The sequence below is a fragment of the Ahaetulla prasina genome, chromosome 2, assembly GCF_028640845.1.
Source record: "Ahaetulla prasina isolate Xishuangbanna chromosome 2, ASM2864084v1, whole genome shotgun sequence".
Taxonomy (NCBI): Eukaryota; Metazoa; Chordata; class Lepidosauria; order Squamata; family Colubridae; genus Ahaetulla; species Ahaetulla prasina.
The window spans coordinates 176737220-176763657 of NC_080540.1; the positions used below are offsets into that span (position 1 = coordinate 176737220).

The following is a 26438-nucleotide window of genomic DNA, read 5'->3' on the forward strand; positions in this document are numbered from 1 at the left end:
TTCGGATGATAGCAAGTTCTACGTGACGCCTGCGCAGTTGGGATCGCTTTGGGCTGGTTCCGCCCTCTCGACATTGGCTGGGCAACAGAAGTTCCGAGCGGCCATTTTAGAAACATTCCTTTCGCGGAAGGCCACGTTTCTTTCTTCTCGCCCCGCCACTTGTCACGTGTCGCAGCAGCGGTTGCTGGAGTAGCGTCGCCCGTGCTGATTGGCTGGCGGCTTTTGCCGCCGCTCCTCGTGACGGAGGCGGACGGCTCGGCTTGACGGCAGCAGGTTGGTCGTTGCTCGCTCTTTCCCTGCTCGGTGATGGCGGGGGCCGGGTTGGGGCTGCCGTGGTTGGTGTCCGCCTTGTTGGTGCTGAGTGGGGTGCGAGGTAATGGAGACGTTCCGGGGATCTTCTTATGGCCTCTTTAACTTTCTCATCTTCGTTGAGAAGTCCCTCGGCTCCGGACCTTGATCGAGTTTGTGAGTCCTTCCGAGAACCTTCCCTCGTGTGGCCCGCATTTCTTTCTTCTCTCTCGGAGATTTCTTCACTAGTTTCCTCAGCCCAGTTTCATTTTGCCACTTCCCCCGTGAATATAATTCGCAAGATAGTCCGAATAGTCATAATAATTAGAGATTATGGAGTTTGTGTGTGTGTGTGTATCTGGGGTGGAAAGTTTGTTAAGGTAAGGAGACGCCTCGCTGAGGTACCTATTGTGCTCTAAAATTATTTCACTAGAAAAATTCTGAAGACTTTTTTTTAACTGTCTCGTGTCTAAGCAGGCAAGATAGGTTAAAATGAAGGCAGGTAATATGAAGAAGACAGAACAACTAGATTTTAAAAGGTTGGTTTTATTGTTAATGCAGTGCTCAAAACATATTTGATCATTTAAAACGTTACCCATGAATGCAGTATGAGATCATGAAGCTCAGTAAGGACTTCAGTTCCTTAAGAATCTCACTGAACGGCTTAGCTTTCCACTTCAAATTCTAATATTTTGATAAAATCATTTTTCTTTCTTGGCAGGTGAAACATGCACAGAACCAGTTATCTCCCCATCCTATTATACTACCTCAGATGCTGTTATTTCTTCTGAAACCGTCTTTGTTGTTGAGATCTCCCTCACCTGTAAAAATGGAGCACAAGTAAGTGCCTGGATGGGTTTTTTTTTACATTTTAAAGGAAATACAATCTCAAAAATTTGCCACAGATATAGTAAATTGTGTTATAAGTGACTATGATAGGACAGTGAATTTGTCCCATTATGTGCATGGCTTTGGATTTATGGTAGGTCCCTTTCCATGGACTTCCCATAGTGGACTCCATGCCAGAGAAACTTGTCTCCCCGAACCATTGGCTGGTCTGACTTACTGTAGTCCTAGCCTCTGATGTGGGTGGTACATTTAAAAACAACAAAAAAGTAGCCATCTGAGTTCTTTTATTGATAGAAAAACTTGAGTCCCTTCTCCACTGGATTTTCTATTAAAGGCAAGCTTGGAGGCCATGCTGGCATTTGTTCTGATGGCAAGGAATGAGATCTGTCTTTCCTGTTGTTTCAGGTTTATGTTGTAGACAATTAAGATTTCAAGATTGTATGGATTTTTGTTAACTCTGATACCCATCATTTTTTTCTGTAGAATGTGGCCCTCTATGCAGATGTCAATGGCAAGCAATTCCCTGTTACACGGGGTCAGGATGTTGGTCGCTATCAGGTAAGAATAAACATGATTCCTGCTAGTCAATATCATTTTGTGAAATACTTGAATCCAGTTTTTATGGAATTCGTGAAGTTATTAAAATTCTGCCTTGGTGTTCAGCCTTGGTTTCATTATTAAAAATATAAACAGAAGAAATTGTCATATACAAAATCTGGTTCACAGTTCGGTTTTAAAATATAAAATATCTTACAATCTAAAAGGATTGTGATATGAAAATGGAGCAACATATAAAGTAACTTGTAGGCAAAATTGGGTTTTGTCTGTGTTGGAAGCAGCCTGGAAGTTTGATTAAATAAGTAACATAACAATGATCAGTCTTTAATAAGATTAATGGCATTTGAGATTAGTGATAAAGAATAAATTGCCAACCCTTAAACCATATAGCTTTGGATAAGGAAAGCAATGGTTTTGTGCCATAAATGCATGGCTCTAGTTTTGTGGTGGGTCTGATTCTGTGAGTCCCTCCTTCTTTCCATGCTAAAGGAAATCGCCATTCCGAACCATTGGCTAGTTTGGTTTATAGCCCTAGCTACTGAAGTGAGTGGTACATCTTTGTTAATGTCTTTGGGTGTGTGTTTATTTATATACGTGTACTATCAAAAGAAGACAGTTTCTCTCATGGCTGATCCTGTATCTTTTTTTGGGGGGGAGGACAGGTTTCTTGGAGCATGGAACATAAGCTGGCTCGCTCAGGCACCTATGAGGTGAAGTTTTTTGACGAGGAGTCCTATAGTATCTTGCGCAAGGTGAGATTGCACTGATGGATGGAAGGAAAAGATACAAGTAAATTTTGTAGACTGTATGCAGATTAGTGATCAGTATAGGAATAGGGGAAGTAAATGTTTACATTTACAAGTTGGTAGCTTGACTTTTTTTTCAGTAGCTGGAAGCCCATGAATTACAGGTAGTCTTTGACTTATGACCACAACATTAAGCAAGACATTTAAGTGAATTTTGCCCCATTTTAGAACTTTCTTTGCCATAGTTTTTAAGTGAATCACTGCAACTGTTAACTTAGTAACTCAATTGTTAAATGAACCTGACTTCCCCATTGACTCTGCTTGTCTGAAAGTTGCAAAAGGTGATTACATGACCCCAGGGCACTGCACCTGTCATAAATATGAATCAGTTGCCAAATGTCTGGATTTTGATGGTTATCACAGGGATGCTGCCATGGTTGTAAGTGTGAAAAATGGTCATGTCACATTTTTCAATGCTGTTGTAACTTTGAACAATCACTAAATCAACTGTTTTAAGTTGAGGACTATCTAATTTCACACTGCCTTCTATTATGTGGGGAAAAATGACATGGTTCTAAGTAAAAATACAATATTTCCTTTATTAATGATATACCGTGGCATGTCTATGCACACTTGGAACTGAAACTGAGGCATCTTTCTTGATCAGATGGCCCATGGAAATTAAATGAATTTAAGAACTAACCTACTTTGACATTGAACTGAAAACACAGTCCTTGTATTCTGTTTCACTGCTAGATGTATTGTCTACCATGCTTTCCTCTGCTAGTTGTATTCATGTAGTGTCTCCACTGTAAGTAGATGATGATGCTATCAGGAAATTACGTCATGGGTCTTTGGTTAATTAATTAAAGCCTTAACTCTTTTCCCTCCATTTTAGGCTCAGCGCAACAATGAGGATGTCTCGGAGATCAGACCTCTTTTTACAGTCAGTGTGGATCATCGGGTGAGTGCAGCTTCTGTGGGTATGGAGCTGCTATAATAGGTGGCCATTGCAACCAAGATAGATGTTCAATACTACTACATTTAGATAAACCAGGCCATTTATAGCATATGCTACTTTGTGATTGCAGTTTGTGTATTCTGTGATGGTTTCTTTAGTTGAACAACAGCTCTAGTTACGACCAGTCACTTAGCTTATTTATGATCCAGTTACAAAGTTTCAACAGCTGCCCACCCCATGCCCATGGTCACATAATTACTTTTTCGGAGCTCAGCAACAAGCCTGCATTTACAGTCATTTACAGTATCACATAGTCACATGATCATGATCAACCATATTTTTGCCAAAAGCTGGTATTTACTTCTTGTTTGGGGCAAAAATGCTCCATTGGGAACAGTGGGTTGGCTTAATGACTGCTGCAGAAAAGCCGTAAGATAGTCAAGACCTGCTTTATGACTGCCAAAGCTTATGATTGTAATGGACTACCTGTTTGCTTGAAAACGTGCTGCAAAGAGTTATAATGCTCCCAATTCCCAAGGAGAAGCACTTAGGATTTGATTCAGAGATAGATGAGATAAAAACTATATATGCTATTAAAGTAGAGAGAATGTGATGTAACATATAAAAGGCCAGTTCATAATGAAAACTTAATGTATTCTTTTTAGTTTAGCAGGGATTGTAGGGATAGCTATAGTTAATGGGGTAGGGAAAGGATGTGTGTATCATTTGGTGCATGTTCCCAGAAATCCAGCCTCTTAATATGCCTAAACAGGTTGCATTCAGAATTGAGATTTTGCCGTGTCAGAAAAGACACAGAAACAATATAAAAAAGCTTTCTATATTAGCAAGCACAAAATGGCTGCCAGACATGATTGTATCTGTATATAAAATGGCTGCCATAATGGGCTACTCATGCATCAGATATTTCATGGCAAACTAGTGAAGTTGAAAAGTTTCTCCCAGATATGTATACTGCAAGCATATATGCCAGACCTGCCCAGAAAGTTCAGTAGTTTTCCCTAGTAGGCTGCATTTGGGGCTTTATCTTTAATACTCTTAAACATCTTTACTATTTCAAATTTTAGCCCTGCTCAGTATTGGTAGGTTCCTTTGTGGTCCTTTATTTTGCTAAGTAATGGAGAAAATGAAGAAAATAGAACAGTGGCACTAATGCAGGATTGATCTACTTAGTTATTCCCCAGAGTTAGGCCAGTTTTATTACTTCACTGGGGTTTCTCACACTATAGACAGGCCATATCTAGGCATAGTTCCTTATGTTTGGGTGACATATCCTGATACAGCTCACCCCTCTGCTACTACAGTTCAGTCCCTTGTAGCCCAGACAAGTTAAAAATCGTGGTACAGTACCTAGAAAATTCAGTTCCACCATGTCTTATTTTTTCCTTTTAATCATGTTGTTTATTCAGTATATTTTTATTCTTTCCACCTTCCATTTGCAGGGTGCCTGGAGTGGACCATGGGTCTCCACTGAAGTATTGGCAGCATTAATTGGTATTCTGGTATATTATATGGCATTCACTGCTAAGAGCAACATCCAAGCATAAAGCATTTCAATAAACTCTTTATACCAACTTCACTGCTTTCTGTCTTTTCTTTAGAAAGTAAAGATTTCCCCCACGGTGTCTTCAAAAATACCCGTGTAGCTTGTCAGCATCATTAATTTCCATCTCATGTTTTGGTTTGAAGTAGGTCAGAATTATAACTGTTAGAGCTTGTTGTGGTCAGATCAAAGTGCATTTGCTGATGATCTTACCATCTTTCAAAGTAGGTTTTTTGAGACTCAAACTGTGCCAAAACAAAGAGCTGAAAAGACCCAATAAAGCAAATGCTTTCCATGGAATCGGAGTCCTGGAAAGAAGCAGAGCACACACACATACCCTAAAGGTGCATACTTTGCCAAGTTAACATTCTGAATTGTGGCTGGTTTAATATTAGGGATTGGCTGTGGTGGCTGATTGGATGAACCGCTCCTGAGTTAAGGCACATTTTCCTTTGCCTTAATCCCATTAAGCAATGCGTCTCTGCGTGCAGTCATAATTATGTTACAGCTCATTATCTAATGACTGCAGCTCCTGGCATGAGCCACTGCAGCCAGGGTGGGATTACCTCATTGCTCTAAAATTGTATTCATGCCAGATTATAAAGGGGAAAGCAGTTACATAGAATGCATGGCCATCCTTATATTTGTAACTTGTTATTTCTGCAGTCCAGTCAGATTTTTAGCTGCTGCAATCTTCATCTGAACCAGTGTGGAAGTCAAATTCAGTTACAGTTTTATAAACCATTGAGTAAAGAAATATTAAATATTGTTTAAAGTTTTTCAGGAAAGGTTCATAATGGAACTTCCTACTACCGTAACTATAGACCATAATTTATTTCTCTGTCTACTTGTCTCTAATACAGGTAGTCCTTGTTTAGCAAACACAGCCAGGACCAACAATTAGGTTGTTAAGTGGTCACTAAGTGAATAGTCATGTGATTGTGTTTATCTTCAGCTTTCCTTTGTTTTTCAGAACTGCAAAGATTGTAAATGTGGTCATTGGTCACAAAGTTACTTTTTCACCACAATTGTAACTGCGGACAGTTGCTGCTGGGGCATTCACTAAGCAAGGACTTCCTGTAAATGGAACAGGCAATGGGTTCCGTTTTAACATAGAAATAAATTCAAAAAATGGTGATAGGGCTACATGCATAAGAGAGTATGATTGATGCTTCCTGTAAAGTAGAAGTACATTTGCATCCTAACCAGTTTCCCGAGTATTGGACAGTTTCTATTCCTTCTACTGGTGTGTCACCTGGAGTGGGTGTCACAAGCCCTGAAGCGTGTAATTGATTATTTAAATTGCAGCTCATTGGAAGGCTTGTGTGTTTATTCTGCATTGCCATTGTTTTAAAGTGGAATGGAAGTTAGCATGCTTTCTCTGTGTTATTACAAGGCAACTTTTTATCCTGGATGTAATTTTTATAAAATCTCTATTAAATGGTAGCTTAAATGGTAAGGGTTGTTTTTTTCTTTCACAAAAAACTCTGAGAATTGTGTTTTAAATGCAATACTTTTTCCTTAATGCAAAATAATTCCAGTGTTTATAGAAGAACAAGATACAGATATGTGTGATGCAATATAAAAGCTAATACTAATATAAAGATGATGTGGAGATACTGGAGTATCTTCACTGTTCTCTTTTGGTCACTATCCTTAATTTTAAATTGTAAATTTTGCCATTATCTTAAATTGCGTTCAACAGCTAAGCAAGGCCTTTGGCTCATCCAGCATACAGCTGTGTGGTACTCTTGTCAAGGGCATAACTCAACAAGTTTCAGGGATATATCCCAATTACCTGAGTCCTTTTTAAGTGGGATTTGATTGATTTAGACTACATGCATGTTTTTATGATATTGGAGGATATTCAGAAAATACGAACATGTTTGATGACTAGGGTTTCAGAAATTATTCCACTGCTAGTATATATCAGAAGTGACCCAATTCACACAGTACATATTCTAAGATGATATTTGGTTTATTTGAGTTTGGCTTAATGTGAACTCTGTGAATTTAACCACTTCTAGTCCATGAACTAGATCACAGCTTAGTTTAATTTTTAAAAATGTTGCTTGTAATTTAAAAAGGTTGCTTGCCTCACATTAATTGCTCAACCCATGTTTATTTAATAAAGCATTATTATGAAATTCATAATCTCATAAAGCTTTATTAAATAAAATGGGTTGAGCAATTATTGTGAGGCAAGCAATCCTTTGCTGGCTTGCGAATCAATGCATTTTGGGTAGACATTGGTGGTAATGATATTAAGTAGGTGAGGTCAGGACACCTAAACTTAAGATTTTCCATGTTTTCTGGTTTTGATGGGGAAGAAGGCTTGCAACTGGGAAACTTCAGGTTGCTCAACCTGACAATGCAATCAGTAAACCTAGTCATTGGCTGGAGTCACATTGTACCCTAATAATATTGGGGTTACTTTATGAGTCAATGTGTCATGTAAACTTGGAAAAATGGATTAATTCCATAAATGGTGCTTCAGTTAACTAAGCTTGCCATACAAGTTAGCTGCTGTGTACTGTGATTTAACATTTTCACCCCTCCTGTTGCTTTTATGGTACCATCTGCCTTCCCACAAATGCCTATTGGCAATGCTGGCTTTCCACATAACATGCTTATTGTATTATAGAGATGTTCTACAGCATGAATGGCTTTACTAATTATACACAGCCAGCACCAGTTTGAAGAGTATGCTGCTAATTTGTGTGACTTGGTTTCAATGATTAAAAACATTTTTTATTTTTTTATTTTTATTGTAACAATGCAATTTCAGCCTCAGGTACAAGGTTTGCTACAAGTTTTCCATTGCAAAACCTCCCTATGCTAAGCTACTGCCTCTTCCTGAGCTGGGAGGGAAGGGCAGTGACATGGTAGAAAATGCAGGAAGGGAGCACTTGGTCACTTGTGGATTGAGCCTCCAGGGCTCGGACCTCCATCCTGGGAGAAATTTAAAAAATGTAAAATCACAATCACAAAAGAGGAAAGAGAAAGAAGAAAGATGTCACAACATCCCAATTTGGGAAGACAGGAAGGGTTCATTGGTCCTGTTGATGGCGATGAGCCTCCTTTTCTTGTGCTCTGCACAGTGTCTATAGATGAGAATTGGTTCTTTGTGCTTCAGGATGGGATTGGCATGGACCAAGCTTGGCAAAAGCTTTCCCATAAGTGAAGGGACAACAGACTTGCACAATTGCCTTCAATATAGATGGGGCACACATCAGGAAAACAGACTTTACTCCCTAGCAGGCTCCCGATGGTAGCAGGCTTGGTGGCCTATTTTGCCCCCTGGTCCTTAAGGCAGGAAGGGATGCTGGGCTTGTCACACTCTAAATTTGGTTTAGAGAGGACGGCTCTTTGAGCCCACGGAGTACAAATAGTAAAAGCTCCCAAGTATATTCAAAGAGCAATCGTCCTATTAATCAAGGAGGAAACAGCTGTGTTTATTCTACTTTCTCCAGTCTGGCCAGGAGACAATGGTGCAGCTTCCCTCCAGTGTTCTTTCTTACACACTCAAACAGTAGTGACTGAAAGCAGAGGGTTGTAAACTCTGCGACCATCTGCTGAGCGAGTGCCGTGAGCCAACATTTCTTGGATGGTAATCCAGTTGTCCAAGATTCGTCGGCTCCGTTTCTTCATGGTTTTACGATGGCTGAGGGCCAAGATGTTGACCTCACCAGAAACCCCTCGAGCCTCACTTCCTTCCCTTTCTCTCAAGCACTCCAGCCGACTCTGCATCATAAACTCGCGGCGTTTCCGTTGCTCACGAGCTCGAATCAAGTGCTGCTTCCGTTCCTCCTTGCTCCAGTAACGTCCCATCTTCATTTCACTGACTGCATCATCATCTGTCGTCATGCCACTGCGTTCCTCACGGATCTTCATGGCCCTGGCTTTGAGCAGCCGGTCCCTCACCGGTCTTTTGGCCACATAGCGAGTGCCATCACTACGGACCTTCACTTTCCACTCCATGCGGGGTTCTGTTTTGCTCCCAAGCGAGTCCTTGCAAATGCTGGCTAAGCTCATGGGGCTGATGGGAGCAGGTAGCTCTTCCCGCTGACGTCGACTCAAATAAGGGCTGCTTTCCCCAGTTGCCTTGGGGCTGCGCCGCACCCGCTCTTCCCGGCGGAACTTAGGGTGTGGGGGAGAAGGAGGAGCTGTGCGGTTGAGATTGGGGGTCTCAGCCAAGCGACGCAAGGGGCTTTCCAATAAGGGAGTGCTTCGACAACTTTCTCCAGTGTTGTAAGCACTTGTGCTGTCCTTATCTGAGCGTTCTGGCAGTTCAGTTATGTCTGACAGTTCGTGCTTCTTAGGTTCCCCTTCCAAGGTATACAGCCCTTCCTCCTCAAGCAGCCAGGCCTTCATGCAGCGTTCACGGAGCTGTTGCATCTTCTGTGCTCGCAAGATGTTGCGGCACTTAAACTCCAGGTGGCGAAGCTCCTCCTCTAGCAGAGCCACCTCGTTGCGGTTGACATCCAGGGCAGCGCTCACTAGCCCTGGTTCATTGCCATTCTCTAGATGACACTTGAGCTCCAGCAGCTCACGGTAACGTTCGTATTCTTCATCGGTAAGTCCTGGCATCAGATCTGTGCCCACAGCACTAGGAAGCTCCCCTGCCAGGAGGGAGTCCATGCTATAATGGAAGTCCCGAGGCTGGAGACTAGGTCCAAATTTGCGCAGGCTGCCTGGCGTGTTGGCGGCACTGGGTGCTTCATCTCCTAGCAGGTCATGTTCAGAGCTCTCCTCGTTGCGGGTACTTTCATCTGTCCGGCCAACTCCACTGTCCAGTTCCTGGCTGTTAGTCAGAGGTGTGGCTGTATCCCCAGAAGGCTTTTCTTGTAGTGGTTCCTCCTAAGGAAAAGAGGGAGAGGGCACCATTCAGGGAAATCTGCTCTAGATATTGGCCCAGAATTTCCTATCTGACACCTTTATGCCAGCCTTAGACCCTTGCAGCTAAACTCTTAGATTTGAATTTGGCAAAGACTGAGGGATCCGTTGTACATTCCCAATTAACTGGAAAATGGATGAAAGATTTAACTCCCTTTACCAAGATACAGACAACCACAAAAGCATTGCTATGGCTTTCTTCGTATTCATCTCATCTCTTGACTACAAAGGTTTCTCTGCCCCTTTCATCTCACAGCAAAAAGAGATGAATGACAAAAACAGTCCATTAGGCAAGTCCTTGGCTGAAATTAATGCAGCTCTGGGCCCATTTTAGGCTTCCACGATCTATTTTGCATTTAGTCAAGTCAGATGGGAAATTGTGCTTTGGGAGATAATCAATTCCCCACTGCATCCTATGATCTATACACCGAGGTGACCTTACATACACAAAATTCCGTATACATCTGAGTTACTTTTCTTCACGTATCCTAACAATGTAAGTATTACTGTATACAATTGGGTGTACAGGGGGCAGTTATGATTGTCATGGCAACTCTGCATAGTCTCAAACAATCTGGAGTCAGGTTTCCTTGTCAGCCTACAACAAATCATCCAACAGTCTGCCAGAAGATCTCAGCCTCCTTTTTTGTGTACCAATCAAAGAGCAAGCAAGTGGAAGTGAGCAGAATTGATAATGCTGCTGGCCCTTTCCATAAATTGAAAAAAGGGAGTGATCAAATTCTTATGGAAAAAATATGCAGCTAGCTTTGTCCTGTGGAGGCAGGGGAGCAGAACCCTATTGTGAACTAGTTAACTTCCACTTACCTGCTGGTCTGGGGGAGAAAGCAGCCGTTGCGGCTTTATTCCAGCTTCATGGTCAGAACCAAAGTCATCTAAGAAATCCTCACGGTCACTGTCCTTCCAACGTTTGGACAGCTGGAATGGTGAACACAGTCAGAATAAAAAAGGCCACGAATTCCAGTTTCTATTTTCCATCCCAGGTTCTTTCAAGGTGCCCAATCTTCATCAGCTTGATTATTTGCTACTAGCCTGCACTCTAGTAGCTACTAAGAACAACCAATACAGAAACATATTTTACCCAAATTGAATGATGTGTTTAATTTCTAAGCTCATTTCATTTCAAGTACTTGTGAAATTAGCTTATTAAAGGGGTTTTTTTTCCTCTTCAAATCAGGCAAGTACTACAATTCACACTAAGAATAAAACCAGAGATTTCCTTGTCAAATGCCCTTTTCAAAAACAGCATCAGGACAATTGAAATCCAAATTCAAATCCTTTTATTATTTGCACTTAGGCCCCATGCACCAAAATTTGTGTAGACAAGATCATACTTGGGCTTTGAGTGGTGTGCTATGGATTGTTCTCCAAACATGTAAAGGGGAGAACAAATAAATGAGGCAGGTCTACGTGACTACATCAAAAGATAAATCTAATTTAATTTAAATGCAATTGATTATTTGCATCTGCTAGCTCCCCAACTATTCAATAATGTTCCCATTGTTTGTCATCATTTTCATAAATAAATTTTGAAGAATTTGCATGTAACAAGTTATCTTGCCAAATTAGCTTTCCTCCCCCACTTTGTGATCAGATAACTTGTTCAGCAGGCTGTTGAAACAGGGATAAGTAGTATCAGGGATACTACTGAAACAGGGATAAGACTAGACTAGACTAGACTAGTCTACTAGACTAGACTACTTTCAGCGAAACATTTGATGAACTGTCCGATGGGATTCTGATGACCAAATCAATGAAATGTGCGCTGGATGGCATGACAGGTAAATGGGCATGTTGCTAGTTTTAGAATTGTGCTTATCAATGAGATCTGAAGATCTCATCATCTTCAAAAAAGATCTGAAGATTACCCATATGCACTCTGAACAACTGTTTTTAGTGAGTAGATGGCAGGAACAACGCTTTCGCAGCCGCTTGCAATCAGCTGGGAGTCAAAGTTTTCATCATGCTCTGAGCTATAAATGCAGTCTTTCATGGACTCAAGGCTCAACTAAACCTAATTTTTAAAATCAGTTTGGAGCTTCCCCCCCACCCCCTTTATTGTTTCAATCAGAGACTGAAAAATCTTTGGAACTGCAAGTTTGCCAGTCATTGGTTAATTTTTCTTCAATCCTTTTAAAAAAGAAAAAAAATGTTTCCAGCTTTGTAAGATTTTTAGTTTTTGCTGTTTTTTGCAATACATAGGAAAGGGGTGATTATCAAGTTGGTTTTGACAGGATTTTAAATGCTAAGACTTTGGAGGAAATTGATTTAAAGAAAGACTTTGAAGTTAATTTGAAAAATCCTCTGGCATGGGAAAAAATTGCCTTGTTTAAATTTCAAGCTGAATATGGGATTGAAGGTTGATTAATAGAAAGCAGAAGATGGCTACTTTAAAGGAAATGTTATAGAACCAAAAGTTATAGAAAAATGAACAAGTTCCTTTGAAAATAACTGAACTGGATCTTAAAATGGACTTAAAATTATAGCTTATAAAAATGAGATGCAAATATTAGATTTACAAATGAAATTGGATGATCATGTAAGAATTTTAAAAGATATACAAATAATATATCAAAAGAGCAATCTCTTAAATTAAAATATATGAGACCTACTGGAATTATGATATGGAAATTATAAATGGACTTGGATAAAGATGACAAGAAATTCAAAAGAACAGATAAAGATAGTAGAAGAAAACAGAATTTTATCTATGGGACTTAAGGATGGGCAGAAGGAAGGAGAAAAAAATTAAAAATTAGTTTATTTGAGTATGGATAAATCAGTTGCCATCTCTGGTGATGCTTAATGTTATCTTGATTGAACTGGGGTTTTTTTGTGGGGGGAATGCTTACCTGGGTGTAATGGATTAGTTTGCAATATCTACATTATTATTTCTGATATGTAAATAAGGGGTTACGATTTCTGGTAATATTAAATAATTTTTAATTTTTTGCAATTTTTTGTTAGTTGAGATTAGATTTAGATTATTAAAGAGAAGGATGAGGGGGATTAAATTAAATGGAAAGGGGGACTATATAATGCTTTTAGGTATTTCTGTTAATTTTTACTGGACCATTTCTGATTAATAGGAATAACTGAAGATTTACAGATGAGTTTATAGAAAACAGGGTGAGGTATGAAATGAAGATGTATTTGGCTATATTTTAAGAGACAATGGAAGTTAATGTTGAATATATTTGCTGGAAATGAAGGAGGAAGGAACTTTTTCTTACTACTTCCTTTTGGGGGCATTTTTTTCTATTTTTGATATTTTTTCTGTTTCTTTTCATAAATGTAGTTTTGTGTTAGGTTCGTATATTAGATTTGTCAGTTTAATATAATTCTTAATACAAATGAAAAAATTACAATCGTGTACATGCCACATTAAGGATATGCAAACCTTGTTTCATGGCTGGAAGCCCCTGCATAAGACTTCATGATATTTTTAATATGTATTATAAAAATATTTTTAAAATAAATACAATTTATAAGATGAATTGTTCCTTATCTCATGTGCTAAATTTGTTTCCAGCAATTGCACAAACGTGTGGGAAATGACTCAACTAAAATGACTGGGGACAGGGGGAAAAGTGAATTGCAGGAGAAATGTGAATTGCAGAAGCAAGTCCAGTATTGGGGGAATTAGGAATTCTTCCCCTGTGCAGATCCCACCCACCCACCCTCCACTTATTATTATAAATAAGTACAGATCTGGGGATCTCTTCCACTCCGTTTTCAGTTCAAGTCAATGGGAAGTGAGATCTCCATTCCCAGTGGTGGGATTCAATTTTTTTTTACTACCGGTTCTGTGGGCATGGTGGCTTGGTAGGCATGGCAGGTGAAAGATATGGTAAAATCTCCATTCCCTCCCCACTCCAGGGTAAGGATACTGCAAAATCCCCATTCCCTCCTGATCAGTTGGAACTCGGGAGGCAGAGAATAGATGGGGGGCAGGGCCAGTCAGGGGAGGTATTTGCCGGTTCTCCAAACTACTCAAAAGTTCCGCTACCGGTTCTCCAGAACTCGTCAGAACCTGCTGAATACCACCTCTATCCATTCCCCAGTATGCCACAGAAGTGAACAAATGGGAAGGTGTACAGGAGCTCTTTTCTTTCCTCACCATACTCTGAAGAGTTCTTTATCTCCCCTATGCCACTCTGTATCACACAAACAAAGCAGCTATCATGATTGTGTGACCATGGGGACGGGCAAAACCCTGAGGAACTGTTGTAAGTACCCTTCATTCGGTAGCATTGTTATTTCAAATATCGTAGTATCTAAATGAATAGATGTTAAGGGAGGACTGTGTGTATTCTAAGCCCTGTGCATACACTGCATGTGTTCTCCAGCTGAGTTACAACCCGGCTCCCTTACTTCCCCTTTTCCTTTAGCCGTGAACTGCATCTAAGCGCTTCCCACCTCAGTCTCAGGCCTAGCCAGCAGCAGAGAAATGTTTGTTCGCTCCTCTTGGGTAAGAATTGCTACAGCCTCCTCTCGGTTTTGTACCTCCATGCCATTAATCTAAAAGTGAAGAAAATGTATAAAAAAACAAGTTGATGGCTGATGGTATACCAAATTAAATGAATACATCAATAAAAAAGTACAGCCAGCCTTCCCAAACTGAAGCTTCTCCTTTTATCTTGGATTACAATCTGCAACATTTCAAGCCAACAAGCCAATGTTGTCCTGACCGTGTATGATGGGAGTTATAGTCTACTATGAGTTGGAGAGGGCTATATTAAGCTGTCCCTTTAAAATCCACAGCAACCTCCCTCCAAATTATTTCCCTTAATGTTCACCTGGACAATGCGATCACCTTCTCGAATTCGTCCATCCTTGGCTGCAATGCTATTAGGACTGACCTAGTAGAAGAGAAATCACATTAGGGCTTTTTGCTTCCTGTGAGTTGGTAACTGTGAGAACTGACTAACCTTGAATCTGGGCTGGGTAGCCAGTAGTCGTTCATGTGTTACTGAAATGTAATGTAAATGTAATTTTTCACCATGGACCATGTCTAACAACACCTAGATACCCATCTAGAGGCCCATAGGTAGATAATCCCCATTTTAAGTACTGAGCAGAGAACCAAGGAACCCCCAGCATCCCAACATGGTCAAGAACAGAATAGAATAGAATAGAATTTTTTATTGGCCAAGTGTGATTGGTCAATTTACACAAGGACTTTGTCTTGGTGCATATGCTCTCAGTGTACATAAAAGAAAGGATACATTCATCAAGAATCATAAAGTACAATACTTAATGAATGCCCTGTTTTACAAAAGATAATGTCCCTTGAAATACATCCATCTTTTATCTGTAAGTTTTCCTTCCCAGAACAGGTCAAAAGATAAGGAATCATAAATACAGAAGTGGGCATATGCATTCTTCCAGGTGTATTGGCATTCTCCATTAGGCAATGTTTCTCTTTTTTAAACCCGTAACTAACCCTCCCAATTCTAACAAATGCCAAAGATCCTTTTTTCTATCGTGACTCAAAGCTTAGCTCTTATTACTTGATACCTCAATTTTTATTTTGTAGAACTGAGAACCCTGAAAGACAGTTTAACAGAGTTGGAAGGGACCTTGTAGGTCATCTAGTCCAACTCCCCACCCCCCACTCGCCCCCCCCTGCCCAAGCAGAAGAACCTACACCATTTCTGATAGATGACAGTCCAGTCTCTTCTTGAAAGCTTCCAGTGATGAAGCTTCCCTGAAGGCAAGCTGTTACATTGATTGATTGCTCTGTCAAGAAATTTCTTCTTATTTCCAGGTTGAATCTCTCCTTGTTCAGTTTCCATCCATTTTTCCTTGTCTGGCTTTCAGGTGCTTTGGAAAATAGCTTGAGCCCCTCCTCTCTGTGGTAGCTCCTCAAATATTGGAACACTACTATCATGTCTCCCTTGGTCCTTTTCTTCACTAGGTTAGCCATGCCTAGTTCATGTAACCATTCTTCATAAGTTTTAGTCTCCAGTCCTGTAATCATCTTGGTTGCCCTTCTCTGCACTCTTTCTAGAGTCTCAACATCTTTTTTAATAATATGGTGAACAAAACTGGGTGCAATATTCTAGGTGTGGTCTTACTAAGGCTTTATAGAGTGGTATTAATATCTCACTTGACCTTAATTATATCCCTCTGTTAATGCAATTTGGGATTGCATTGGCTTTTTTGACTGCTGCCGCATACTGTTGGCTCATATTTCATTGGTTGTCCACTAAGTCTCCAAGATCCCTCTCATTATTACTGGTGTTAAGTCTGATTTCACCCAATCTATATGTGTACTTTTGGTTTTTCTTTGCTAAGTGTAAGACTTTACTTTTCTCTACATTGAATTTCATTTTGTTAGATAAAGTCCAGTATTTAAGTCTGTCAAGATCCATCTGCATCTTGAGCCTATCATCTTGGGTGTTGGCTATTCCTACCAGTTTTGTATCATCTGCAAATTTGGTAAGTTCCCATTCTGTTTCCTGCTCTAAATCATTTGTGAAGATATTGAAGAGTACTGGGCCTAAGAGGGAACCTTGTGGTACTCCATTGCTTACTTCCCACAACATGAGATTTGAAACAATAGGAGAAAATCCAGGTTCCAGAGAGTTCCAGATGGAGAAATGGTAGATTAACACACTTGTATTATGGGGACCATCTGAGGCAGAGATTGCCAGTGAGCCCAGACCTAGGGAGTTTTTGTGGACAAAAAAAAAAAGCTGTGAGAATGCCCACCTGTGCTCCAGAGTGGAGCCTGCTAAAGGACACTGAGTTCACCAACTCTACTTTCTAGAGCACTTTGAGGTGGGGGTGGGGGGAATGTAAATGCTATAGAGATCTTGAAAGCAGCAGAATACATAAACTACCTGGTGAGTGTATCTCCAACCGAAATGATTAAAATAAAAAGTAAAGAAATAATTATATGGAATTTAAAATAATTAATAGAAAAATGTTTGTCAAGAGTGCTAACTAAGAAAGTTTAAAATGAATTAAGGTGATAGCTGAATACGGAATATTGCTTGTTAAAGTACTTTTGAACTAATTAAATAAATTATACATACCTCCATGGAAAAGAAGATTACTTAAATTTGTTAAGAAGGAAAATAAGTTGATTTTGTTAAATGACTGCTGAGTGATTTAATTTTCAATGATTTTCATATGCACAATTGGGAAAAAGAATATAGAAAGAAAGGTAACTGGAACTGAACAACATAAGACAGTATTTAAAATCAAACTGTACAAATGATGACTATGTGATTGCTAAAATGTATAAACTTTGTTGAGGTTTGAAATAGAAGAAAAAGTTAAAGACTCATGATAATATGGGCTAAGAATTTTGGTTATAGTTTACAGATGGATGAATGGGAGAGAATATGGTTAAAAGAATTGAAATTCACAGTGTGTTATAGCTTAAGAGAATGTCTATAAAATGATGTAGCACTGATATATGACTCTGTAGAAATTTTCTAAAATATATAAAAGTACTTCTAGTTAATTTGGGAAATGTGAAAAACATGGACATTTTAACTTACCATGCATAGTGAATGCGAAAAAGAAAAAGGACACTGGATACAAATACATATGATGATACAAAGAATTTTAAAGGTCAATATTCACATGAAAATATTTTTTTTAATTGAGACTTATGGATAACCAATTAGAAAAGACTCACAGAAGATTGGTTTTGCATATGGTAACCTCAGAAAGACTATTGTATGCACAACATTGGAGAAATACTGAAGTACCCACAACAGAAGAATGAATTACAAAGATGGCAGAATTTGTCGAAATGGCAAAATTGACCTGTTTGATCAAGGATAAAACAATAATACTGTTATAAAAGATGGAAACATTAATGGACTTTTTGCTGAAAATTAAACAAAAATGAAATAATGATTTTTGGATTTGCTAACTAAAATGGGATGAATAGAGCAGGGGTCTCCAACCTTGGTCCCTTTAAGACTTGTGGACTTCAACTCCCAGAGTTCCTCAGCCAGCTTTGCTTTGCTGGCTGAGGGACTCTGGGAGTTGAAATCCACAAGTCTTAAAGGGACCAAGGTTGGAGACCCCTGGAATAGAGGATAGAGAGGAGCCATGTAATGCAACCTTAGAGAGGGAGGAGAGGAAATATGGTTGTTTGTAATTGCTGTAATGAAGATCAGATGTTGCTTCAGTAGTTATCAATTTCTTCTTTTCTTTCTTTGTCTGTAGTGGCTTCCCATTTTATCTTTTATCTTTTTCTTAGCTTTCCTTCATGTTTCATGTTTATCTTTTATTCATATAAACATATTCAATAAAAATGACATATATATATGGAAAGATGCCCTCAGATCAGATCAGATCACCACTACAGTGGTGGGTTGCTACCAGTTCGCCCTGGATCAGGCAAACCGGTAGCAGCGGCGGCGGGAGGCTCCGCCCACCTGTCCGGATGCTTCTGTGCATGCGCAGAAGTGTTGCACGTGCGAGCACGTGTGCGCGATCAAACCAGTAGCAAATTGAAACCTACTACCATTGCAGATTGGCCCAAGGGTACCTGGGCTCAATGCTTATTTGGCCAGGAAGCTTATCTTGGGATGGTCAGCACCTTTTGCCCTAAAGTATCCCTTCAACTATGAGGAAGAAGGACCAAATTATGCTTACTATGGATTTGGAAGGACAGCGTCAATAAATAAGTGACTTGAAGATAAACGTCTTGCAAATCCAATCTCTACCTTAAAGATATATTTCTATCAAGTTCAACTGTTGGAGGAAACAAAACAAAAATTCCACAGTGCACTAGAGATGCTACTGTAGTACTTCAAAGAGTATTGATTTTTTTTATTGATTTTATGTCCATTTACAATGAGACTGCTGGTATGCTACAAATTGAATAGCTGTTGGATTTTAATCAAAAAATGTTCCTGGAATGTTGATTTGTGGCAAAACTAGAGATGACATTGAAAAACCATAATATTGTGATTAAAAAAAAAAAGATTGGAAATAACAACTGCAAGGGACTAACTACGATGGTCCCATAGAGAATAGAGAAAGCAAGCCATAATCCCAAAGAAAATCTCCACCAAAATTTAAGTAATTAATCTGAGTTGCACTATTCAGAATGACCACTAAATGACAGCAAAGGTTACAATGGTCTATGTCTCTTTTCTGCCATCTAATGGTCATCTGGAATTTTGCAACTCTTTAGGTAGACATAACTCTTTTATGTCTAAACAGACATAAAAATTGCTATTTCATTAAGAAGGAAGACTATAAAATTTACACATTCTTCTTTCCTCAATGAAAATAGTCTAGATTTCCTCCTAACCTCGACTTGGAGTCTAAGCTTCTGACCTTCATACACAAACATACAAGGAACACACTCCTACATAAAATGAATACTTCTTGCTGTTGAAGCAAGAGCACAAAATCAGGAACTCTTGTCAGTTTTCATATACATTGAATCCCCACATGTAGCTCTCTCTTTCCCCCGTTTAGCCTAACCTACTGCGCCCTTTTAAACACTGCCCCTGACCCCACCTCTCCAACGTAGATGCCTACATCGTCCTCGTCGTCAGTTCGATAACAAACCATCAGGCCCAACTTATCCCGGTGACTGGATTTATACAGCTCCACCTCCTGTAAGACAGAAAGAAACACCACAGAAAGATCACTCAGTGTAGCAATCTATCTGCTTCTCTTAGATGCCCTGAGATAGAAGGTTGGTTCCCTAAGAACTTAGTCTGATTCTTAATACTTCATGCAGTCAGCTGACTAGAAGTTCCTGATCTCATTGAATTAGCTCTGTTGGCTGTCTTTCCTCCATATATACTCAAAAAACCAAAGTTAGGTCTTCTGCAGGCATTATTTTTCTTTTTTAAAAAATCTCACCCACCCATAAGATAGGAGTAGGTGGGCAAGAGCTGCCTGCATCCCTCTAAACTCCCAGAGAATTCTCCAGTTTTGCTGCCAAAATTTGGTGATGTGGTTATCCGGTCTGCAATAAACATAGTGCAAAGTAGGAGCATCCAAGCAACTAAAAGACTTCTTGCTTCTACTAGGTAGCCTTTGACTTATGACCACAGTTGGGACCAGAATTTTCATTCCTAAGCAAAGCGGTTGTTAAATGAGTCAAGCCTGACTATTTTGCCATGGTTGTTAGCAAACCATTACAGTTGTTAGGTGAATCATGTGGTCATTAAATGAACCCAGCTTCCTCCATTGATTTTGCTCATTGGAAGCTGGCCAGTGAAGGTCAGAAATGGTGATCACATAGCCCTGGGACTTTGCAATCATCCTAAATAAATTTTGGTCAAGTGACCATGGGGAAACTGCAAGGGTCATAAGTGTGAGGGCAGGTCATAAGTCACTTTTTTCAGTGCCACTGTATCTTTGAATGAATGGTTACATAACTACCTGTATTTTGTTTTTGGGTTTTTTTTAAAAAATCCAAAATGCAAGGATACCTCTGCATTTCTGGACCTACTCTAATAAATCTTTGAACTCAAAATAATAAAAAAAAAGTGAACTTCCCAGCCACCCCCTTCCAGTGACTTAGGTATGGCTAAATAAGGTTCATTTCACACAAGTATACTCAGCACTTGATGGCTATGATCTCAGCTGAGCATTTATGAAAGAATGTGTGCATAACAAACCCATCACCTTTGTGTCACCTCAGATGCACTGTTTTTCAATGGCATTCAGTTGGCCATCAACAGGGAAACTACTAAATTCCAGCATTACATGTGGGAATTAGATTGAGAGATTAAATGTTCTGTTGTATTCTTGTTGTTGATCAAACATGGAGGTTGCTAAAAGAACACAATGATTATTAGGTGAACCCATTTTCACCAATGGGTGTTTTTTGACAGAAATTGGAAATTAACACCAAAACCTGCCAAAAATCAGTCACATGACTCCAGAACATTGCAAATGGCCATAAATGTGAGCCAGTTGCCAAGGGCACCACATGTGATTACACGACCATGGTAGGGGTGTATGTCATGTAGTCATTGGAACTTCAAAAACAGGTTTTAAGCAGCTCTGGGGAAGTCTGAATGGTTGCTAAGCAATCAGTTGTTATGTGAGGACTACCCATAAGGAGGTTCTGCCACAAAATGTTTCAGTACATTTCCCTCCAAAAAGAGGAGCCATGTTTAAAATTCTAGCCCACCCCTTGGTCTTAGCAGGGTGTCCTGCTACCTTTTGCCACTCCTCTCCATTTTCTTTCTCATGATTCAAGGACATTAATGGCTCCTGAGCATCTCAGCTCAAATTAGATCATTCTAGAAGAATAGCAAGCTGCCTGTTCAGACCAAGTGCCATGCCCCCATCAGAGTCTGAATCTGCAGGGGAAGATGAGCTGGAACAAGAACTGACAGCGATTAAGAGGGTAGCTCCGTTGGCCTTGGATGAAACTGGGGAAGGGCAGAGTCAGTCCAGGCAAGGCTTTTCGGAATTAGTAAGGCCTGCAGGCAGGGAGGAACAGAGGCAGGATGAACATGAGAGACAGAGTTCAGACGAGGAGCAAGAACCACCCACTCCTGATGCAAGGGCTCGGAGAATGCAGAGAAGGCATGATCAGAGCAGATGGAGCAGGCTACTCATGAGGAGAGTGCCCCACCCATCTTCACCAGGCACACCTGGGGAATGACTTAAGGAGATGCTGTGGGGAGGGGTATTTGTCGGGAACAAACACTGAGTTCCTGAACTGTTGCGTGCCAACGTTTGAACTTGCCAAAGATCCTTGCATTCCTTTTGGCATTCTGGACTAATTACCTGGAACTTCTGCTCCCTGAACTCCTTGATTTGCTCTTGTTTTGCCAAGTATATTTGGGACTTATTGCCATGCAGCCTTGGCGCAGACAGCGCTGGGCTGGACTAACTGTAGCCAGAGACTGCTTGAAGTTTGTGTGGGGTTTGTTATCACTCTGCTCTAGGACTTGCCAGAAAGGTGGGAGCATTTGGGGAAAATTAGAGTAATAAAGGGGCAGTTTGAACTGCCAGCTGTGTGTGTTATCTCTGTGCCGTGCCCTGGGTCATCACACCATGGCTTTCCCCTAACCATGTTTCCTCCTTTATGATCCCTTTGGCTCTAATTCTAAAGGCATATATCTGTTGAGTTCAAAACTGGAAGGAGAAAGCTGCTTCCCTCATTCCAAATGAGTAGCCCTTCATCCTTGCTTCAAAGTTCTCTCTCAATGACAAGAAGGAACCACCCTATATTTGGCATTGGTAGACAATGTTCAAATATTTTCCATGTGCAGCCTGCACCCTTTTAAGAAAACATGTCTGTAAGCGTTTTGCACTAATATCTCTTCTCTATTTGGGGACCTATTGAGCAAAGCATCAACCAAGCTGGTTGTTTGTAGCCATTAGCTTTGATTTTAAACATCTGGATTTATTCTGATATGAAAGCACATCATGGTAATCCAAAAATCCTGCTCTAGCCAGAAACTTGAAATGGGGTTCCAAGTTTCAACACATTCTCACCTCGTATTCTAGGTCTTCTGCTCGCTCAGCCTCTGGAGCAGCTCCTTCCATGAATTCCACAGGGTCATAATATTCATGCGCAATTGAGGGGCTTTGAAGAAGAAAGAACATAGGATAGGAAGATAAATTTTCTGCTTTCCTACTTAGAACTTTCCCAGGCTCTTTTCTATCAAGTGTAACTTCACCAAAGGCAAACAGATACCAGAATTTAATGCGACAAACTTAGAAAAATAGGAAAAGGTAAAATGGAGCCAGGGTTTTCACAGGAAATATGAAAGGAAAAATTCTACTGCTTATTTTTTCTAATTCTGAAAAGACACAATAACATATTCTGATATTTTCATGTATAGGTAGTCCTCGACTTATGATCACAACTGAGTCCAAAATTTATGTTTTTAAGTGAATTTTGCCTCATTTTACGATTTTTCTTGCTTTAGTTGTTAAATGAATCACTGCACCTGATGTTAGTAACCCGGTTGTTAGGTGAACCTAGCTTCCCCATTGACTTTGCTTGTCAGAAGGTCCTAAAAAGTGATCACATGACTCCAGGACATAAATATGAGTCAGTTCCCAAGCATCTGAATTTTGATCATATGATTATGAGGAAGCTGCAAAGGTTGTAACTGTGAAAAAATGGCCATAAGTCACTCTTTTCAGTGCCATTGTAACTTTGAATGGTCACTAAATGAACTGTTGTAAGTCAAGGACTACCTCTATTTAATGCATGTTAGGATTTTATCTCCTAGATTGATATTATTAGCTACCCTGGACTGGCTTGTACCAGAAGTGTTCAAGATCTAAGTACAATCAATGGTAAATAAAGAAGACAAGATGATATCATGTCTTCCTCAGGATAATGCTTACAGATCAGGCAACCCATAAGGTTCCATCCTCACAGCCGGAGGGCTTGGTGGCCGCATCCTGCCTAGATCCATTAAGTGTTCAAAGGTGATGTCTGTCTGGGTTCCACTATCGACCAAAGTTGTGATATCTCCTTGAGAGATGGATCCCTCACCACCTCCACCTCGGCTACGAGGACTGCGCCGCAACACCTGGATGACCAGAGGTTCCTTAGAGCACCGGAGGGCCTCAAGCGTCTGCTCTTGTGAGAGACGGGACAGTTCCCGACCATTCACCTGAAGTGGGAAGAAGAGAGAAAGAGGATGTCAGAATGTTCTAAATCAGGGGTCTCCAACCATGGCAACTTTAAGCCTGGAGAACTTCAATTCCCAGAATTAAAGTTGCCAAGGTTGGAAACCCCTGTTCTAAATCCTTGCCCTTTCTTCACGTGTCCACTGTGAAGTCATCCTCAAATATCTTTAGACTTGAGATATTATTCATACAGTACTGATTTTGCAATTTCCCCAAAATGGCTTCTCTCCCCCCTTTTTTTTTTACTAAAATATTTTCTTCTGTATGAAGGAAAAGCAGACTGGCCTCCGTTTTATTTGCCAAAAGGGGATTGCCGTTCGCCTTTTCCTCCATTCTCTGCTGCAAGAGCCCATTGTAACAATGCACAAAGAGAGACTGCTGGATTAACAGCAGGTTTTAAATGTCACAAAAGAGCAGCTGATCATTAAATTATTTAAGATATTATCATTGTATTTTCATGTCCATGGAGAGTGAAAAATTGTTACGCTAGGAGCCAAAACTACTTGACATGATTTGGGTATTATATATGTTGAATATATATGTGTGTGTGTATAGGTATCTTCACACAAATTTCTAAATATGGTAGCACGAAATCTTCACTTCTGGTTTACTCCTGGCTGCTGCCCTTCAGACATTCCCAGCCCCTCCAGATCACATCCATATTATCCCAGTTATATTTGTTTGCAGCAGATGATTATGGAATTCCAGCAATTGCATTCAGAAAATTTTACATTCAGTCCATTTTAGCATTTGACAATGTCGTATTCTTCTGAGATTCTGGATTATAATTCGCATCACCACCAAATTGATAGTCATACACTGTACTGTACAGATCCCTCTAGAGCAGGGGTCACCAACCTTTCAGACCTCAGGGACCACTACATTCATAATTTTAAATCCTGAGGACCACTAATATGAATTTTTTAAAAAGATAAATAGCATTTAGTGCAATATAAAAAATGCAAATATTTTTTCGGCGGACCACCAAAATTTTTTCGCAGACCACCAGTGGTCCACGGACCACTGGTTGGTGACCACTGCTCTAGAGGGTGCCAAGCTAGGAAAGATACAGAGCTACAGTTTCATGGGTTGACCCTAGATGACTAGTTAGGTCAAGATCCTAGACTAACATGATTCAATTTTCCCAATTTAGCAGTAGAAAAGCTACTTTTCTACAGGTTTTTGAATCCGGCAGTTTGATCATCATTCATTATTTCAAAAAAGCAAAGAAGTTACTGTAAACAGAATACAATAAAATTGGCACGATAAGGTTAAGTACACTAATTAAAAAATTAATGATTTTCATAGTTCCTTCTTATCCTAGAATGCTATATGAGCTTTCATGCAGATTATTACAAATTGGTGCACGGGAGTTCCTAAAAAAGACAGGAAGTTTAGGAATGTCACTTTTCTGGATTGTATCAGGAAAAATGTACTTGTTCTGGCAATTCCTCTTTCTGGAATCATTCACAGTAATACAGAATGGAGCTGCAGCAATAAAATGCACTATTTATTATTCATATAAATGTAGTAGTCCTTTGGGGTCTTGTTTCAAATGCAAAAAGCACAAAGACATACGTATGATCAGATTCCATTATTTGGAGAATCTATTTATTCAGTGCTCAGCTTCTTCTAATACAGACAGTCCCTAAATATTATGGGCAATTCATAAATCAAGAAACTCAGTAAAACATATATAAGAATAGATCCAATTTTATCCCCAGAACTATCTGTAAAATAAGCTTAACTCTCATGGGTAATAAACCTGAGGCTGGGAATGGAAGCTCATTAAGCTCAATACTCTTTAATTTAAAAAAGCTTGCAGAGGTTTTTTTTCATGTTAGAGAAAGAGCCATCTTCACAGTCTATTAATTCCATCATTGTATCTCATGATGCAAGCCATGTATTGGAAATTCTATAGGTAACCCTATACACAACCATTTTATAAAGCACATTTTTTTAATTTTTGTTTTTGCTTCCAAATGTCTCCCTCTATCCTATAAACCAGTGTTTCTGGCATGCTAGCTGGGGATTTCTAGGAGTTAAAGTTGTTTAAATGGCTCTAATCTACTTTTTAAAATGCCTCTGTTCAATTTGTATTGTGTACAGCTACTAAAAACACAGGCAGTGTCAGAATAGTTTACACACGCTTAGTGCTACCAACAGTTCTTATAGAAAGGATCCCTGTCTTGTTTAAGAATGGACCTCAGAGCCTGTTCTCCTGAAAAGGCAGATACATCTGTTTACATCAGGGGTCTCCAACCTTGGTCCCTTTAAGACTTGTGGACTTCAACTCCCAGAGTTCCTCAGCCAGCTTTGGAGACCTCTGGTTTACATCATCTGAACATCTGACTAATTGGGGCCATTCATAGGTCTTTAATACTGCTCCTCTGGTGCCAAATGAAACCACAGTTCAAGTGGTGCTTACTGGGAGAATGAGACCTGGGGCTAATTGTCCAAAACTTGCTTTGTAGAAAGAATTGGAATACACCTAATAAAGATAGTCCTCAATTTACAACCATTTGGTTAGTGACTATTTGAAGTTACAATAGCATTGGGAAAAGAAGAGCCATGACCATTTCCCCACATTTATGACCATTGCAGCATCCCCATGTCACATGATCAAAATTCAAATGCTTGGTAAGAAGCATATTTATGATGGTTGAAATGTCCTGAGGTCATGTGCCCACCTCTTGCAACCTTCTGGCAAGCAAAGTCAATGGGGAAGCCAGATTCATTTAACAATCCCATTATTAGCATATTAACTGCAGTGATTCACTTAACGACTGTGGAAAGAAAGATTGTAAAAGGGGCAAAACTCAATAACTGTACTGCTTAGCAACAGATATTTTGGAGTCAATTGTGGTTATAAATTGAGGACTACCTGTATAGTAGAAATGGCTCTCATCACATTTTGAATATTCAGAGAACCATTCCTGAAAGATCATTCAACATA

The 26438-nt window shown here is 39.8% G+C and overlaps 2 protein-coding genes and 1 non-coding gene across 5 annotated transcripts in view; 2 read left to right on the forward strand and 1 right to left on the reverse strand.

The window, feature by feature from the left end:
- Nucleotides 1-216: 216 nt before the first annotated feature.
- SSR4 (signal sequence receptor subunit 4) lies at nt 217-4995 on the forward strand. Of its 2 annotated transcripts, none has more exons than XM_058172760.1 (6): nt 217-373; nt 1010-1128; nt 1621-1695; nt 2358-2447; nt 3340-3405; nt 4863-4995. In XM_058172760.1, the coding sequence occupies exons 1-6, from the start codon at nt 307-309 to the stop codon at nt 4965-4967; spliced, it is 522 nt and encodes a 173-aa protein (XP_058028743.1). In that variant the 5' UTR covers nt 217-306; the 3' UTR covers nt 4968-4995. The 2 variants fall into 2 exon arrangements, with proteins under 2 accessions (XP_058028743.1, XP_058028744.1); XM_058172761.1 differs by having other exon boundaries at nt 330-465.
- LOC131193781 (small nucleolar RNA SNORA42/SNORA80 family) lies at nt 1252-1388 on the forward strand. The gene has a single exon (XR_009154032.1). It is a non-coding gene; the product is annotated as a small nucleolar RNA SNORA42/SNORA80 family (small nucleolar RNA).
- Nucleotides 4996-7800: 2805 nt separating the features above from the next.
- PDZD4 (PDZ domain containing 4) overlaps nt 7801-26438 on the reverse strand; it is a 28781-nt gene continuing 10143 nt past the window's right edge. For both annotated transcript variants that reach the window (XM_058169336.1, XM_058169335.1), the window contains 7 exons: nt 23195-23466; nt 22331-22421; nt 19379-19477; nt 14677-14739; nt 14297-14398; nt 10685-10795; nt 7801-9823 (listed from right to left, as the gene is read on the reverse strand). In XM_058169336.1, the coding sequence (XP_058025319.1) occupies nt 8489-9823; nt 10685-10795; nt 14297-14398; nt 14677-14739; nt 19379-19477; nt 22331-22421; nt 23195-23466 (2073 nt within the window). In that variant the 3' untranslated portion in view covers nt 7801-8488. The remainder of the gene's footprint in view (nt 9824-10684; nt 10796-14296; nt 14399-14676; nt 14740-19378; nt 19478-22330; nt 22422-23194; nt 23467-26438) is intronic.